Source organism: Perissodus microlepis, chromosome 1 (assembly GCF_051167445.1).
Source record: "Perissodus microlepis isolate ML-2025 ecotype Zambia chromosome 1, ASM5116744v1, whole genome shotgun sequence".
Lineage (NCBI taxonomy): Eukaryota > Metazoa > Chordata > Actinopteri > Cichliformes > Cichlidae > Perissodus > Perissodus microlepis.
The window spans coordinates 19,538,835-19,557,789 of NC_140461.1; the positions used below are offsets into that span (position 1 = coordinate 19,538,835).

Genomic DNA, 18,955 nt, shown 5'->3' on the forward strand with positions numbered 1-18,955 from the left:
ATAAATAACCTTGCTACACCATTTAGAGTATATATGGTGGCATATATAAATATATGTGTAACGGCTAGTGTCATAACGTGCGCACTGGGCTTTAGTGCCAGGAGTGCATTAAAAGAAGGCTGTCATTAAGCTAATATTTGTTTCTGAGTAGAAAGGAATGCTTGAATCAGTAACAGTACAAGACAATTAGTTACAACAGTAGCTAATCTCATGAGCAGGTATCTAAAAAAAATGTTGTAAGTTTTAAGATACCAATTGGAGAGAGAGAAGTAAATTAAGCTATATGTAATGTAACAAGAAGACTACATAAAACTAGAGATCTACATACATATATAGAGTTACATATTAGGCGAGTGGCTCCAGCAGAACCCACGAACAACATCTGAGATCTCTTCTATAACTAGAAAAAGTTTTGATTTTGCTGGCATCAAGGAACAAAGTAAACAAACTACACACTTTTCTCTTACAGAAGTATATTAATCATACATATGTGTTGTTATCCAAACCTTCTGTTTTATCTTGCTAAATTTAAATTGATTCACCTTGATAAACGGGGCTGTGCACAGAGATAAAACAAGGGGAAATTGCAGCTTTAGGAACTTTAACGCTGGTTGACTATAAGAGTTGTGGAAAAATGTTCAATACTGAAAACACTTGAAAATAGTTTTAAATTACACCGAAAACATCTTATCGAGGGTGGGTGTAATCTGCCATGAGGAATTGTAATGAAGTAATGTGTTGAAAAAAAGCTAAGGCAGTCTTCAGCAGCCGACAATATGCATGAAAATATAGTTTCCCCTGGATCTTTGTTGGAAGTGAATATACTGTATACTTTAAATTATTAAAATTATTTTAAGTATCCTGGCAATATAAACGAATAATGCGGTCTGCCTCTTGATGATCATCGGTGAGATGAGAAGTCAATCTTCACAGCTGGGTCCGTTTTATGGTCATATTGTTGTCTGTAATGGTACTGACTGGCAACCACTTGTAAAATTAATGAGTACGATACAAATTTCTTTCTAGCTTACTCCCAGCGTTGACATCATTGCTTGGTTGCACTAAAAAAAGCATAAATCCTCTGCTTATTCTAAAGTTTTACTTATTACGACATAATAGCAGGCCATAAAATTAATTAAATACATCACATACCATCTGTGTCATTTTTGATTTAAGAAAAACTATTTCTAGAATACAGAAGCAATGTGCGATAAATTAAGAACACCAAATAATGATTTAATAGTCTTTAAGACCGCCTTTAGAGACAATAATTTGAAATAATAATTTTCTGTATGACTTTGTCAATCTCTCAGATCACAGTGGAGTCATTTTGGCCCAGTCTTCTTAACTGGATTGCTTCAGGTCATTTATTTATGCACAGCTCTCATGAGGTCCCACCACAGCATGTCAATCAGGTTGAAGAAGTTTTCTGGGCCATTGCAACACCTTGACAATGATCCCAGCAATGTTGGTGGTCATTGTCATTGTCATTCCAGTTTTGGTCAGGCCGTCAGACAGATGACCTCACACTGGACTCTAAAATACTCTGGTATACACAGAGGTCATGGATGACTCAAGGTGACAGCAGGGTGACATGTCCTGTGGTTGCAAAACAAGCCTCATCAGTCCTCCAACACCATGCTTGACAGTTGGTTTGTGCTTATATGCTGTGTTTGGTTTTGTCCAATCGCAGTGTGGGCCATTACAGCTAAACATCTCTCACTTTGGTGTCATCTGTTCAAAGCACATTCCTCCAGAATTGTTGTGGTTTGTTCAGACACAACTTTGCAAGCTAAGCTAAGCTATTTTTTTTGTTGTTCTTCTGTTGTTCTTTCTCCACTTTCTTTCTCTGGTAGCTTTTCCAAACAAGTCATATATGTTCAGCCTTTTTCTAATTGTCATGAACTTTAACATTTAATATGCTGAGGCCTGTAGGGTCTGAGATGTAGCTCTTATAAGTTTCTCTGAGCATTGTACAGTCTGACCTTGGAGTGATTTGCTGGGATGTCAACCTCTGGGGAGATTCACAACTCTCTTGAATGTTTTCCACTTGTGAATAATCTTTCTAAGCGTAGAATGATGAACTTCTGATTGTTTGGAAATGGCCTCTTAACTCCTCCCAGATTGATGGGTGGCAACAATTTCCTCTAAATTCATCACTGATGTCTGTCGGCCTTGGCATTGTGCTCACATGGACCTGAATGTTCCAGTTCAGCAAACTGCCCAAACCTCTGCTTTTGTAGAGCGGTGTAGTCACACTTGCTGATAATCAGTTAATCAAGCGCATTTGTTTAGCAGTCTAATGTTAAGACCTGCTAAGAACCAGATTATTTTTCATACGCCCTGCTGCAAAAAATCTTAGACGTGAAAGAGTGTGTACTTTCTGCTGTGACTGTACATAACTGAATGCTCATTCAGGAAAAAAAGAGGAAAAAGCCATAAAATCCATGTAGGTTCTTTGTTAAATTCTGAATTGTTACCTTCACATCTTCTCCCATATGTAGACAGTTTGAACAAAAGATTACTACATAACACCGGGGTAATTATGTTGTACATTGCAGGCTGTGATCTAAAGCTTTACTGAGATTTGAAAGTTAAATAAAGCAAGTAGTAAAAAAGGGAACTTACTGGTATCCTCCTTTATTGTTCAGGTATCATAGAGGAAGAGTCATTGGTATCTGTGTGCTAGTAGCTTGTTTTATGTTTTTTCTGGAGTCTACAATGGAGCCATGCAGGCTGGGCAATGGACAAAATTAAGCCAATTTATCTCCTGCAGAGGCAGTGAGCCACTGGAGGCTGTAAATTGTTCATTTACTCAAAACAAAGACCATGAATGCAAGGCATTATGTTTTTTATTTTTATATGTTAATTTCTCACTGTGGTTTTGCAAAGAGAAGCATATGCCTTCTGCCCTTTCTGTGTTATTGTTAAATTGCTAAATGCACAAAAAACAACCAAACAAGTGTCAACATTAAAATTGCTGCAAAGAAGTGCTCAGTCCAGTTTAAAAGCATCAATCCGCTAAAAGCACTGAAGCTTTTTGGAAAGTGTATCAGAGTTTAGTTGAGAGGACCTGAGAGGCAGTTTGTGAAAGCAGAAGTAAGCTTTACTCACAAAAATCAAGTTCATGGTCACAAAACACAGAGAGCAGGCAAAGGAGAGGTGCAGGGAAGGATGAACAGAAAACAAGCAAATAAGAAGAAAGAATGTATAGATCTGCTGCAGGGACTGATTATCAGGAAATTTAAGGTGATGTCACAGTCACAGGTGAGAGTTATTCTTCTGAAGTGACAGTGGGTGAACAGAAAACTCAATCAGAAGAAGAAGTGTGGCTTAAAGTACTGACTGGCTGACTGATGGTCAAAGAAATATTTGAAGATGGCAAAAATCTATTTGACTACGTTTTGTCAAAGGCTATAAGAAATATTAGAGAACTGTGTGTTTATTACTCAGCTCAGAGTTCTGATTCTCGTGTAATCAGCAATAATAACAACCAGGTTACACCCAAGAAAAATGAGAGTGAATTATATAATTATTTCACATTCTCTGCTGTAAAAACCGATGCTGTGAAAACAGGGATTATTACAGACTTAGTGACTTATTACACAATAAATTTAACTCCTAAACTATTAAAAGACATTTCTGATATTAATATTTTGTCGTGTTTCTCATTATACAACTTCAGGAAATATAGGCAATTAAAACTCTACCAATAAGGAAAGACAGCAGGCAGTTGTTTCCATCCCTGATCAATAAAAATCATTAAAGGGGAAGGTGCAAAAAAGGTGCAAAACAAAATACATCATGAGTCTGTGACAAACAAAAAATAAGCAAACAAATAAAAAACAGCCCAGTAGAAAGGAACGGGGAAGATCGAAGTTATGCTCATTTAACATAAGTAAAAGGTTAGCTTCTGTTAGCTTCCTAAATGGCATTACACAACCATAAACAGGTGTCATAGAGGCCCTGTGAAAAACAGATTTGAACCCAAACCTCACAACAAACATATTTAGAGATTCTGAGAAGGTTTCTTTTCAGCTCAGTGACATCACCAATCAATGCAGCCTCTTCACAAACCCAATTTAAACACACCTTGGTGCTGTTTTCGGATTCTCCTCATGAGTAGGAATAGCATTCACTCTTGTAAATACACGCTGAGATCAATAAATGTGGAAGAACTTGATTTGCAGTGTAATTTTCTGGTCAATACAGCTCATCAAGAGAAGAAAGAACTTGAATCACGTAACCTGACAAAGAAATCAGTCTTTTTATATGATAAGCTTTTTCCATCTTAAGCCTTATGTTGGAAAGAAATGTGTATGAAATATCAAATAATTGATTCTGCTACATAAAAAAAATGCATGTTCAAGGTTGTCTGTTGCAGGTTTATGGTGAACCACAGATGCACCCTGGTCTTTATATATAACCAAGTGGTTAGCTCGGTCATTCTCCACCACCCTTGGGGGCATCTCCCATTTTGACCTCAGGACTTCCAGGCCGTATTTGGCACAGATGTTTCTGTATACTATGCCGGCCACTTGGTTATGGCGTTCCATGTATGCCCTGCCTGCTAGCATCTTACATCCTGCTGTTATGTGCTGGATTGTCTCAGGGGCATCTTTACACAGCCTGCACCTGGGGTCTTGCCTGGTGTGATAGACCTCAGCCTCTGTGGATCTTGTGCTCAGAGCTTGTTCCTGTGCTGCCATGATTAGTGCCTCTGTGCTGTCTTTCAGTCCAGCTTTGTCCAGCCACTGGTAGGATTTCTGAATATCAGCCACCTCCTCTATCTGCCGGTGGTACATACCGTGCAGGGGCCTGTCCTTGATGGTTCCTCCTCATTCTTGGGTTTCTGCTGCCTGAGGTATTCACTGAGCACGCGGTCGGTTGGGGCCATCTTACTGATGTATTCGTGGATGTTTGTTGTCTCATCCTGGACCGTGGTGCTGACACTCATCGGCCCCCTCCTTAGCGTACAGCCTCAGGGTGCTGGACTTGGGTTGAAACCCTCCATGCAGGGTCAGGAGTTTCCTTGTCTTGATGTCAGTGGCTTCTATCTCCTGCTTTGGCCAACTTATTATCCCAGCAAGGTACCTGATCACAGGCAGGGCGTAGGTGCTGATAGCCCGGATCTTGTTCTTACCGTTCAGCTGACTTGTTAGGACTTGCCTGACCCTCTGCAGGTACTTGGTGGTTGCAGCTTTTCTAGCGACCTCCTCATGGTTCCCATTTGCCTGTGGGATCCCCAGGTACTTGTAACTGCCCTCTATGTCTGCAATGTTGCCTTCTGGTAGTTTGTTCCCTACCATCGAACTACCATATGTGTGTGTGTGTGTGTGTGTGTGTGTGTGTGTGTGTGTGTGTGTGTGTGTGTGTGTGTGTGTGTGTGTGTGTGTGTGTGTGTGTGAAGCTCATTTGTGATGTGCTTTACTCTCTTTTGCTTGCAGTGTGCTTCAGTGAGGATTGAGAGTGTTATCAGTGATACTGGCATTTCTTGCTCTTTTCTTGACTTTTAAATGCCAATGCGCAAAAGTGAGAAAGGGGGATTCTCTTTTTTTAACATGAACATTACACTTTCTGTCAGATGAATTGATATACAAAAAATGCCCAAAACAGTAGAATATAATACAGTGTTTTGATGGGAGAAACTAAGCTAAAAGTATAGCACAACAGAAATCAGTTATGTTCAACATAAGATTAACTGGAGATTAGTTACGTTTTGCCAGTAACAGGTTGGATCCTCAATTGACTTTAGAACTGCCTTGATTCTTAATAGTAGGGATTCACTGACACAATAGTATCGCACAGCTGCTGCAGATACATTGTCATGTCCAAGAAACCAGTTTGAGCTTTCTGACATGTTACCTGCTAGAAACAGCTATCAGAAGATGGGTGCACAGTGGAAATGGTCAGCTGATGTGGGTTGTACAATTTGAACAATGCTCAGGTGGTACTAAAGAGCTTAGTTTTATTTGTTTTATATATTATTTTGTTTTTTGTTTTATATTCTTTTGTTAGTTTCACCTATTTCACCAGCTGTAGCTCATATTTGACAGTTGTGTCTTCCTTGTGTGGTCTTCCACTGCTGTAGCCCAATCTAGTTCAAGGTTCAACATGTTGTACATCGAGAGATGCTCTTCTGCATACCTTGATTGCAACCACCTGTTATTTGAGTTAATGTTGCCTTTCTATGAGCTCAGAGCAGTCTGACCATTTTCCTTCGGGATACACAAAGCATTTTTACACAGAGAAATTCCACTCACTGGATATTTTTCTCTTTGACACCATGCTCTGCAAAATCTAGAGACAGTTATGTGGAAAAATCCCAGTAGATCAGCAGTTTTTGATATACTCATACCAGTCTATCTGGCGCTAATAGCCATGCCTTGACCATGTCCACATGCCTAAATGGACTGAGTTGCTAAAATGTGATTGGCTGATTAAATACTTCTGACAACAGGTATGCCTAATAAAGTGGCCAGTGGATGTGCACTGGAGTGTAACTTGAACTGTTTGATAATGTGTTGAACAGCATCATCGGCTCACCTTTCCATTCCTTTTATTATAAAGTCAACATCATAACATTTCTGCATTTGTACAGCTCTACTGCTGATTCCAACAATTAGCACGAGCATGTGTACACCGCTCTATTTAACCCGATTAGCACGTAACTGCCAATCATCCCAACCCAGCAGAATATTTGCAGCTCCTCTATAGATTACTTTTCCCCCTTCAGGTTCCTCAGTTACATAATCTAGCAAAAACCCAAAGTAACCTTTGCCCAATGAAATTGTGAAGCAGTATTCCAGCATGTCTGTCATCTTATTATGAAAAGAGTCAGAAAAAGTGACCCAGTGCTTTTTATGCCTTGTGAGAGCATAGTGTGTACATTCCCAGGTGAGCGTTAACACTGTATCTGGTGGATGAGTAAACACAAAAACTGACTGCAACAGGTCCTGATAAAATTCAGTATAAGTCCAAAGTCAAACAAGAAAACCTCCACCAAGGCAGCTCTGTCTCTATGCAGTATATACTTTTAAGAGAACAGTATTATACCTTGTATGTCTTCTTTGTTCTTTTTAAACATACTTCTAAAAAGTGTGTGGTCCAGTGAAAACAAAAGCAAAGCACAACTCATAATATGTATAAGAAATAATAATTATTCAGGATTATAGTACACGTATTCTAATTATATAATTAAAAAGTCACTGTTGACCTTAAAATCAATTTATTGACCTTGAAGGAAAGGTTAGACGTCAACTGCGGCATGGCATTCGAAATCCTTATATGGTACTTTTTATATGTTGACAATAAACACTATACATTTGTAAGAATACGTTTTTATTCAATAAATCATTAAGTTGAACATGAAGCCCACGGTAGCCAAATTTTAATGGATTGTTAACATGACCCCCGATCTACACCCCTACAAAGTTTTATCAGGATTCATTCAAAACATGTTAAGCTGTCATCCTTACAGACAGAATCTACCAAAGACAAAACCTCCTTTGCAGAAGAATCAGGACAGTTGCTCCTTTAATTACAGTATTTTTGCTTTTTTTTTTTTTTTTTTTTTTTTACTTTTAACAAAAATGAAGCAGCCAGTGATCCATGATCACGTCTGCTCACGCTACTCGAGAAATAAAAAAGGGTGGCATAGGTGAAAAAATAAAAAATCTTGACAGACTGTAAGATGGCTCTCCCACTTTAACTCATCTAGATCTCTGTATTGATAACGCCACGGATGTGTGACTCCATTGCAGGTAGGAATCTCACATCGTTTTAGTAAAGCTGAAAGGATGGAAGTGAGAGGGAAGGGAGACGCTATGCCGGTGGGAAACAGAAGAGTTAAAGTTGTGATTTCATGAGGGAGTCTAATTTATATGACTATATCTGTTGGTGTCAGAGGTGTAGACGGACCTAGGGCTGTGGCACAGAGACACTGTACTTTTGTATAATGAGCTTCCTTCTTGGGCCATTTTGTCTAGACGGAGATGATTTATAGGCATGTATCCTCTTAACATCTTATGTGTCTTACACCTGACAATGCCTACAGTACATATCATCTCATTACATATAATTACATTAGGTGGGCTTCGCTTAAAGAGAGATGTGACATTCACTGGCACCAGTCGCTACTGGAAAATTAAAACCTCACCTTTCAGATTCTTCTTAGCTCTGAACATGAAGAGGCTGCTTTTAATTTCGTTTCTCCCGACTCCAGTAGGAAAAATACAAAACCCAATACACTCAAACCTTTTAGAAATGTGATTTTCTTTTAAGTTTTTGCTTTTTAAATCAGGGCACCTCTACTAGTTTCACGGCACTGTATTTTATTTCACATTTTAATTACCTCGTTTATCAGTCGAATATTTACTTCCTCCGCACAGTACAAAGACAGCCTGTTGGGTTAATTGGTGATTCTAAATTGGACGTGGGTGTAAAAATGAGCGCTGGCGACCTGTCCACGGTGTACACAGGCTCTCGGTTGGGATAGGCTCCAGCATCGGATAAGCAGAAACAAAAAAAGTGGATGGGTGGAATATTTATTTTATTTGCAATTTGTTATGGTTACTCATATTAATTTGCATTTTAATTATCTTGTCTAACAGACCATGTTGAGTAAACGGAAAGTTTTCTGTGATTTTGATTTAACCAGCTGTGATAATGCCTCTTCTCTTTGTGCTTTATCTCCTTTCTTTTCTTGTTGACAGATGTCACTGAACAAAAAAGGACTGTCCACACATGATTTCTTGAGACTGAATAAGGGTCGACTGGATAGATGAAAGTGTAATAACTTTAGTGATCCCTTAACTTTAAATCTCCCGCAATTGTCATCATTGCAGTTTTCTCATTTAATTTATTAACAACCACACCTGCAAAATTAATGACCTACCCATCAAATTCACCTGCATCTTTTTGTTTAATTTGCATATTTAGTATGAAAATGCAAACAAAGATGATGAACCTAGTAAACATTTCTTGCTAAAAGTATATTAGCATTGTCACCATGACTGTATTGTCACCCTTGCATTAGCATTTATCTCAAGCACGCAGCCTCCTAAGGTCTCACAGTATTATGATGAGGGGTTTCACATTAAGTGTTCGTGTTATGGGAAAACTTACACTGAATGCTGATAGTTTCTGAATGCTGAACGTTTTTTGTTTTCTCCCAAGCAGTAACAATGGCTCTTGAATTGCAAAATAAATGTGAAAATTGAAATGAAAAGAGAGAATGTCAGTGGACGGCACGAGGGTGCGGGAGAGTGCGATAATAAATGAGGCACGACTCAGGACCACGGGATGACATTGTTTGACTGCACAACATTTTCTCAAAGTGAATTTAATTGAACTCGGAATCCAAACTTCATTCTCCTCTGTGGCGCTGTGTCTTTTCTTCTTCCTTATCAGGATGCTTGAATCCTGATTCCAGATGACTCATCTATTGACATGTTTGAAGAGACTCGCTTCAATCAAGCTCTCTGCATGCATGATCGACCAAGGGTGCTGAGAAAGCTGCTGGTGCCTGGGAACACGGCATCATTTGAAGATAATATAATGTAATTGTAGGAATTGCTTTTCCTTTTTGTAACTTGCACAGGTGCTCCTCACAAAAGCATTATTAACCGCTTTATTCTTTAACTTGTGTCTATGTCTATGCGCAAACATACATGCATGTGCACAAAGTAACAGGAGAATAACGGGCATGTGAGCGATAACACTGGGTAAGCTTACTGGAAGCATTTCAAAGGTGTGTACTGTTCCCTCGGGGAAGGGGGAGTAGCTAATTACTACAGAGATTTCCCATTCTCCATCACTTATTAGTCATTTCCTCATTACAGGCAACCAGCAACTGAGAATAAAACCAATGAGTCCTCCTCCTGTCCTTACTGCTTTTGCAGCACCTCCAGATAGACCTCCAAGTAATACCAGGGCGAGGGAAGCCCAGCTGAGTTTAAAGGCATTAAAAGTAATGTGATAACATGGAGGCAATGAGCTGCTTTCACTAAACAACAGCACCTTGTCCCAGGGTGCAAGCCTGTTGTTGATTTTATTGCCAGTGAATGTTAAGCGATGGTGAGTGTTCTTTAATTGTGGCCATAAATCAGTCGACCAGGCACAAAAAGGGCTGCAGAAGAGAGCCCGACAGCGAGAGAAGGAAAAGCCGTCTATACTGGACTCAGAGCCCACCTGAGGCTCAAAGCCATCCTGGACATTTAGTGGCCTTGATAAAAAGAGTTTTCATCACAATCAAACCCCTCCTTCGTTCATAAAACATGTGCAGATGACCTCCTGCCAAAGTCCTCGTCACATCCTGCATCTTTGTCCCTGAATCTGACAAAAATGAAGGTCTACGTCTCCCCACAAGTAGGTGTCACCATGGAAACAACCGTTATTCAGTGCTCTCAACAATAGCCGTTAAATGAAAGGAGCTGTCTGATGGAATTAAAGAGTAGGCTTAGTCCCTCTTTCCATGCAAGGTACTCACAGCATCGGCAAACCACACAAAGCAAATGTGTAGCTGATAGCCTAACCTACTTTTTACCAAGCACATCAGTATCGCTTTTTCTTTTCATCCTGCTTGTGTGGCAGCGTGAGGCGAGGAAATGTTTTGTGAGATGATCACTGGAATATATGAGTAGGATCAGAAGAAGCTAGATGACAAAAGAAACAGATTAATGCTGATTCGAGATTTGAACCATTCAGTAATTAATCGTTTATTTAATTACAATAAACCCCAGAGACATTTTCACTTAAATGATGAGATTTATTTACCTAACTGCAAGACAAAGAGCATAAACTACAGGAACAGAGGTTTGTGCAAATGCAGGCTTGCATATTAGCATATCATAAAATCCAAAGGAATGACTGTACAGCACAGCGTAACAATAAAAGTATGCATGCAATAAATCCCTTTTTTCCCTTTAAAGAAATCAAATATTTACTAATGATGCATGGGATCCTTGTTGGCCACGGGGCCGGCAGTTACACCAGGTTCATATTACAGCTATGGACTGTAAACCCTACTCTGCTGAGCAGGGGAAAGATAGAGAGAAAGAGAGAGTGCATGGGAAATTTCCGATACAACGAGGAGGTGTAAAACCTATGACTTGTTAATTTTGTCTGACAATAGTGCAAGAATAGATAAGGGAGAATAAGTAGCTCAGTGAATTCCTCACAGCTTTTTTTTTTTCAATCTGCAGAGCAAGATGGGCACATGCACTCCGGTCTTACTGCTTTAGTTAACTCTTGATTGCACCATTATGGTGCAGTAGATAAATTCTCATTAGAATAAGAATGCCGTTTATTTTATTTTTTTTAAAAATCAAATTCCGTTTGTTGAGCCTTGATGATGCCTGGGTTCAGGGCAGTTCTTGCAAACAAGCACACAATTATTATTTCAGCATTCCATATTTGAATCATTGCAGTTAAAAGGAAATGGAAACAGAATAGGATCTTTAATTGATTTGAGTAAAGATTTCGAAGATTTGTTTGCGGAAAATCTGGTGAAGCATAGAAGACCCATCCATCACTGCTGTACAACCATCAAACACCCCTTGTAATTTAGATAAGCAATGAAGCATTGTTGATGATAAAAGCAAACTAAAGTTGCTTATAAGGGATAACATTTAGCCTGAATTCTGTGGTTAATTACTGATCATTTTTAAAATCCCATCTCATGCAAATGTTAAAGGTATAAGGGAATGAACCATTTGAGCCGGAGCAGCTCATAACCTGAGGCAGAGTCGCGTAGAGTGAGATACTGTAAGTTACAGGGGAAAAAAAGCGTATTGCCACGTTAAGGCACAAATCACAGAATGAACATGGATGTCTTCTAGTTATTAATAAGGGAGCTGGTTTGCCCTCAAGGAACAGAAATACTAGTTGATATCTGCACTTCCTGCCATATTTCATTAGAATAAGTGGCAGCTAAAGAATTGTGATAAAGTACAAAGCTTGCTTCATTGACAAAATCTCTTAAAAAATGCTTTTTGTTACAGTAATTATCCAAGAATGGCAACATTTTCTGTGCTGTAAATCATTTACAGGAGAATAATAAGGACTGTATTAAGATGCATGAACAGCAAAACAATTATTCATCATGCAGGAAAGTCAAAACTTCTGAATAAACAGCCAAAATTTTCAGATGCTGATTATTCCAGCCGAGAATTTCCTCATTTTTGCATTTATTCCTACCCCGCTGTAAACTGGTAACACGGAGCTACGCTTCAGCTGTGAGACGCAATTCCCTCCAGGATTATTTACATTTGAGTAACAGAGTACGGCTCTGAATCAAGGCCTGCTGAATCAATAGGTCTCATCCTGTGATCCACAGTGACAGAAGAATCCTCAATAGCTGATCATCAAAGTTCAAAAAGCAGCTGACAGCAGAGGTAGCTGTGTTTAGGTGCTTTCATGGGAAGTCAATAATCTGTGTCTGGGGAAGGGTGGTTAAACTCTAGAGGACAAATCAAAGTCTGACTAGTATTTGTAGTTTGGAGTGGATATGTGTATGATGGAGTAGCTGTAAAGACTTAATTTGCTTCCTGTACATTTATTGGCAGTGACAGAGCGGTTTCTTTCCAAGTGCATTTGTCACCATTCAGAATCATTCACAGTGCAAATGCACCATTGTAGATAAAATATACAAAGTACAGGGTCAAATAAAGAACAGCCAAACCGTGTTAGAGTATAATTTGCACATTATCCAGCTTGACAGTCGTGGAGCGTTCATGTTATTTATTTTTACTGAAACTCACTACTGTATGATCACGTTTTTAAGCAATGGTCATCAGATGATTAATGAGGAATTTAACACTTTCTGTGGGGCTTAAACTTGTAATTATTAACACTGTCATTAAAGCAAACCTTGCATATGCAACTGAATACCAAAGGAGAACACAATACTAAGCAAAATATAGGATTTCTTTAGTTCAGGGAGAGATTTCATTCAAAACGTAAAAATCTTTTGAATTAGTGTTGATCAATAAAATGTAATGCTCAGGTGAAATCTACATTCTTGGAAATAGTTACTTGATTAGGCAAAAGTTTTTGTTGTCAAGGTTATTTGTACACTTGAAAATTAATTAAATGCCAAGAGGATGCCTTTTGAAGGCGAAAAATGTCCTTCTATCTGGTGCTGTTGACTTTTTGCACACTCCTTGAAAAATAATTGCCGGTAGCTTAAACACACAGTCTCTCTTTTCTTCTTTAGATTGCAATATCCACACAGGTATTCACAGTACAATAATAATATATATATATTTTTAAAAAACAGCAACTTGTTTTTCTGCTGCAAAGCGTTTCAGTTTAGAGACTGTGCTTTAAGCACTGTAGCATTAGTAATAAGGGCAAAACATGACAGCTTTTTCTGACTGACACGGGTTACGGGCTACACTCGGAACAATATGAAGACAATCTGACAAAGCTCAGGCAGGATAAATAAAAATGAAGGTTACGTCTTTTATATACTGAACATTGTGAAGCTCAATAGAACAGCAAAATCAAAGGTCTCCATCCAGTAAACAGGAAACCTTCAGGCAAGAGTCAGATGGAAGTGAAATAAAGAACAGTTTATCATGGATCGACGTTTTTCTTTTTTATTATTATGAAACGCTGAAGACAATGGAAATTTGGTGACCAGTCATACTATTGTTTTAGATTGATCTATCTGATGTAAATGTAATGGATATATTAAGTTGTGCATAACAGCGCTAATGGTTCACTTGTGCTTTCATTTCTTGTCTTTCTCACCCATTAAATCTATCATCAAACATCAAGTAGAATTATATTTCATATAAAAGGCAGCACAAAAAAGGAACGGAAATATATCTATAAAAAGAAGTCACTGCAGAAAGTACAACCTGCATGGTTTAGAGATGACAACAAACAAAGATGGACAATTCAGAGGGAAAGGATTCACCCGACAAAAAGCATGACTTTCACAGCTTACATCGTAGCCACTAGACAAGAGACCAAAAATAGGGCGCAGTCATCGATTAGCTCTTTGAGAGTATGTTACTCGAGCTTTGCTCACGGATACCCTCAGAAAAGGCAGCGCCTTACAACCTTTCGCTACTACACAACCACCCAAACACATCTTATGTTCCTGTCTTGCTCTGTCTTTTCGGCTCCCTGTTACAACTGAAAAAGCACACCAAGAGCTGAAGCTGTAGCAAATATTGCAGATTGCTGAAGTTATTATGTCGCTTGCAGTTTCACAGAAGTTCAAGATGAACAAGTCTGGCATGAGAGCGCTCAACAAAGATATTTCCATTGCTGCTGTTTTTTCATCAGGTTTTCTTGGAAAATGGTTCAAAGCTGTTATTTAGACGCTTATTTTACACAGGATACATACATTTGGCAACCTGTACAGTCCAACTGTCAATCACACATGGCACTAATTGTTTTTGTTTGCCAAGAAGTAGCAGTGCCAGTTCTTGCATTTGCAATGAGGGATGCTCTTGATTTGTTGATTATGGTTGCTGCCTTTTGGAAGAAAAAAAAAAGCTTTTAAGCCTTAGCAACCGTTTTCATTTATTCCAATGTCAGGTCATGGGTTGTTTGGCCAATTCTGCAGACAGATTTTGATTTGCAGGGCAAATTGTTTATTTGTTATTAACTATTTTAAACCATCCACACGTCCATGCTTAAGTTAAAACAATCAAATTGCGATGAAATCATCTGGTATAGTACCTCTCCAAAACAATATCTGAACACACTGTATGTATAACGGGAAAAGGCTGAACTTCATGGGCAACAAAGAATATTAAGCCTGCCGCGATCAGTAGATCGTCACTAAGGGATTTGTCTGCATGCATAAAAATCATGGGGGAAAAAAATCCTCCAGGACTCCTGATGCTGAAACAGCTGGATGGTCGATTTGCACAGTCAGAGACGAGTGCTCAATCCGCACTGAGCGCAGAAATATAACCCACAATCTCTGTAGTACCGTCCTTGTGTAAACACTTTGCTTGTTTTGAAAAATGAAATACACGAGCGACAACACATTTAGAAGGTTTTTTTTCTCCAGTTTATGTCCAAAGTGAGACAAGCATCCTTCTCAGTTTGCCAGACTGATGCTGTGGTCAAAGCTTGGTCGCGGGAACAGGGTGTGCAGTTATTCTGTTGGAGTGGTGGCAACTGGGCTGAGGATGGGAGTTGGTAAGTCCCTCATAGGACTCATAGGAGAGATGGCCTTGTGGCTGAAGTACTCTACTACTTGGCTGGGCACCTCTGCCAGAACACATTTGGCCAGGGCGGCAGGTGATGCCTGCAACAAAGTTAGAGAACAGCTGGAGTTGTTAAGACAATTGTTAAAAATTGTTTTAATCTGTGATAAGGAACATAAAGGTTATAAGGTTTCTCATCTACATCTAGAGCCTCTGGTGGCAATAATGATGTTCTTTGTTTCAGACAAATTTTTAAAAGTACGTCAGAGTAAGACACTCTATTAGATGGCACCTGTTGTGTGCATTACTCTGTACAAAGTCTGTTCTGTCTCACTCCCAGGAGTTACATAAACCAAAATAATAAGTCCTGCAGTGTTTGTTTTACTGTATTGCCACTGATTTATTCGTGTTTTTCTTACTATTAAGAGGCAATCTACAGTTGCACAGTAGCATAAAGTTATACATATACATTACAGCAACATAAATGTGGCAACATATCTTATAATTCATTTTCAACTTAAGTGACTTGCATGAACTGATAGTTTCAGACTGAAAAACTAACCTAATATGCAGTAAGTAAATTCAAATGAATCTGATTCATCAGAAGTGGCCAGAACAGCTTTAGTTCTTCTTGCATTGACTGTCCGAATCTCTGTAATTCCAGCAAAGCAATGAACACCATTACTTTGAAATGTGTTCACTGATGTGGCGTTTTGATGGTTGTGGCTGAATTGGCTGATGTGTACTATCAGATGAGTGCAGAGTCAGGAAAAGATTTTATTTAGTTGCATTAACTCGTTATTCCGTGTATTCTGTGCATACTTTCAGAAAATAGGGAGACATGAACAAGAATCTATAACAGACGGTGCAATTATACATCGGAAAAATTACTAATTGGATGTAACAACATTAAGAAACAGTTCTCGTGTGTGCACATTTATGGATTTCCTCCAGTCTATGATGGCCATCTGTAGCAGTTGAAAAACCAGCAAAAGCTGCCTGTTTATTCTTTTAAATGACAAGGGCTTAATAAAATGATAATAATAATTATGTTTGAGAGCATCCCATGCACAGCAGTCACACAGAGTGGGATTGAAAGGAATCCTGAACAAGTCAACAAAAGCAGACAGATGGAGAGAAGGACTGACCGTTTTGAAGTCTCTGAAGGGCACAAACTGCACAATGTCTCTGAGGACCGGCTCACCCTTCGGTGAGCGTAGGACTCCATCGTCTCCATCCAAAATTTGCATGTCTGTGAAGTCGGCATTGCCCACACCAACAATGATTATGGAGAGAGGCTGGTAGGAGGCTCGTACAATGGCTTCACGTGTGTCTGCCATGTCAGTCACTACACCATCCGTGAGGATGAGCAGGATGTGGTATCGCTGGAAGAAGATAAAACCTTTCAGTGTGAATTAATCCATGCTAATGTTAACCCATTTCAACCGCAACATGTGGTTCTAAGCTCAGTGTGCGCTGTCATCTGAAGGAGGCCTTTCATGCTGTTCTGGATCATTTTACAGCCTCTGCTGAGTAGAAAAGATTATGTGTTTGTGTCAGTTAGTCAAAAATGTTACATAGAAAACAACGGAGTCCAAAACAAATAATCAAAAAAAAAAGGAGCATAAGATAAAGAACAACTAGATCACACGCAGAGACACCACATGTGTGTCCGTGTGCGCAAAATTAATTTCAAGTGTGTAATTACGTGAGCAGCATGGACCCAGGATATTAACATGGAACAATGTACTGTAAACACTTCGGATTGGTCCAATGAGTCGAAGTTTGTTTGCTGTTACTGTTCAAAAGGCAGACTGACATTTAGGAATAAATTATAATGAAGGTCAGTGCAATCACAGTATGTGTAATAGTTCAGAACACAATGTCTGTGCAGGCGGTAAATAAAAATCCTGAGTCTTTACTCTCAGCATTAGGAAACGTGAGCAGCAAGTAACTCTATTAGACACACTTTAACTGCTGTACAAAAAAGGAAATGATATCAAAATATGTTGAATGAAACATTGTCAATACAGCTCTGTATGACTTCAGTCTATAATTTAAAAAGTACTACTTGTTTTATAATGGGCTCCACTGGGAGGCAAAAAGAAACCCCGGGAAAAACAAAAAGGCCGTATAAAATAAAGAGCCAAATATTTCTGAGGTAAAAAAAAAAAAAAAAAAAGAGTAAAAATGTGCACTCACAGAAGCATCTTTTATGTTGCCGTCACCTGCCGCCACCTTGGCTAGCCTGTTAATGATCGGAGCAACGTTGGTAGGGCCGTACAACTGGATCTTAGGAAGGCAGTTCTGGTATGCCTCAACCACTCCTTGGATCTCTGATCAAAGCGAGAGTGGATTGAAGCAAACATCATCACAGTTACCTACACCTGTCAGTTAACAAGTCCAGGCTGAAGTGTACAGTCAGATGACTCATTTGCTGAATACTAACAAACTTGGCCTGAATTATTTTTGTTGTTGTTTTTCACAATTTGAAGACGGACACTTTAGGTTTCAACCAATCAGTTATGAAATCCATAAATATTATCACATTAAAACACTAACTTTTAAGTACGTACAAAATTACAGAGAGACGAATGCAGAAATGGTTGCACCTACTTAGTTTGTGTTATTTTACCGGTGGTGTAGATGCTGTTTCTACTATTATCAGTGGAGGTAAACAAAGCCCTTCAACCTACCTTCACATTCATCATCCTCTGGGTTGAAATTAATGGCAAAGTCATGGGACACCTGTGAGTGGGGAACGAGAGGAGAAAGTGTGAAAGGCTTCCAATTTAGGATTTGGTGAAGAAATCGAACCTTTTTTTACTTCCATGTTTTGTTTTTTACTGCAATTCTGTTAAAAATATGTTAGGTGAATACAAACGTTTGATCTAAATAGAATCAAAAAGAGCAGTTGACCAAAACTGAAGACAAGTTTTCTGTGTGCTCATGTTATTCCAGTAAAAATTACAGTTTTTCAAATGGACCGACTGGCTGACTGGACTGGACTGGACTGGGAAACACACATGTGGCTTAGACAATGACAAGACAACGAACTGGAGGAAACTAAGGAGTTAAATACCCGGGACGATGATGACGATGATTAGAAACATGTGAGTACATGGCTGAACTAAATCTAACTAATGACACAGGAAGTGAAACAAAACATAATGCACACAGACAAAAGGTTAACACAGTAAAACAGGAAACACATGGAAAAGTCATATAAGGTAAACACAAGACAGCAGGATAATAAGACACAGGGTAAATATAATAGTGACTCACATCGCGTGGTTATCCAACAAAAGGATTCGTTTTTTGTTTTTTTTTAACTAATCAAGGGGAAATACTGCATTTCCTAACATTAGTCAAAGGCAAACTAGATCAGATCAGGTGGTAAACAGACAACAACATCAAGAATTTTGATTAAAATGTTCATCAAATATTGCCGAAATTTGACACGTATTGTTTTTTAACGAGGCTTGCGTATGTCCCATAATGGTCTATCTATGCTATTTGTATACATATCCCGAACCAATTATTCGTCACACTATACAGTAATGAGCATAAAGCATGTATTACGTGCTTAATATCTGTTTTTTTAAACAGGCTTTGCACCCACTCTTCTTTTAAACGTTTTTTTCTCCTGCAATCCAAATGTCAGATACATTTTGTTTATCTCAAAGCTGTTTAATTGGCAAAAATAAAATCCCCCTCTCAATCCATCCTCTCACAAGAAACTGTTTTTTTTTTCCCACAGGCACCAACTGTCAGCCAGATCA

At 38.8% G+C, this 18,955-nt stretch overlaps 1 protein-coding gene across 5 annotated transcripts in view; it reads right to left on the reverse strand.

Annotated features, from left to right (window-relative positions):
- Nucleotides 1-10,747: 10,747 nt before the first annotated feature.
- cpne7 (copine VII) overlaps nucleotides 10,748-18,955 on the reverse strand; it is a 37,155-nt gene continuing 28,947 nt past the window's right edge. For all 5 annotated transcript variants that reach the window (XM_084933951.1, XM_084933962.1, XM_084933980.1 and 2 more), the window contains 4 exons: nucleotides 17,870-17,921; nucleotides 17,376-17,509; nucleotides 16,322-16,558; nucleotides 10,748-15,274 (listed from right to left, as the gene is read on the reverse strand). In XM_084933951.1, coding sequence (XP_084790077.1) covers nucleotides 15,122-15,274; nucleotides 16,322-16,558; nucleotides 17,376-17,509; nucleotides 17,870-17,921 — 576 coding nt within the window. In that variant the 3' untranslated portion in view covers nucleotides 10,748-15,121. The remainder of the gene's footprint in view (nucleotides 15,275-16,321; nucleotides 16,559-17,375; nucleotides 17,510-17,869; nucleotides 17,922-18,955) is intronic.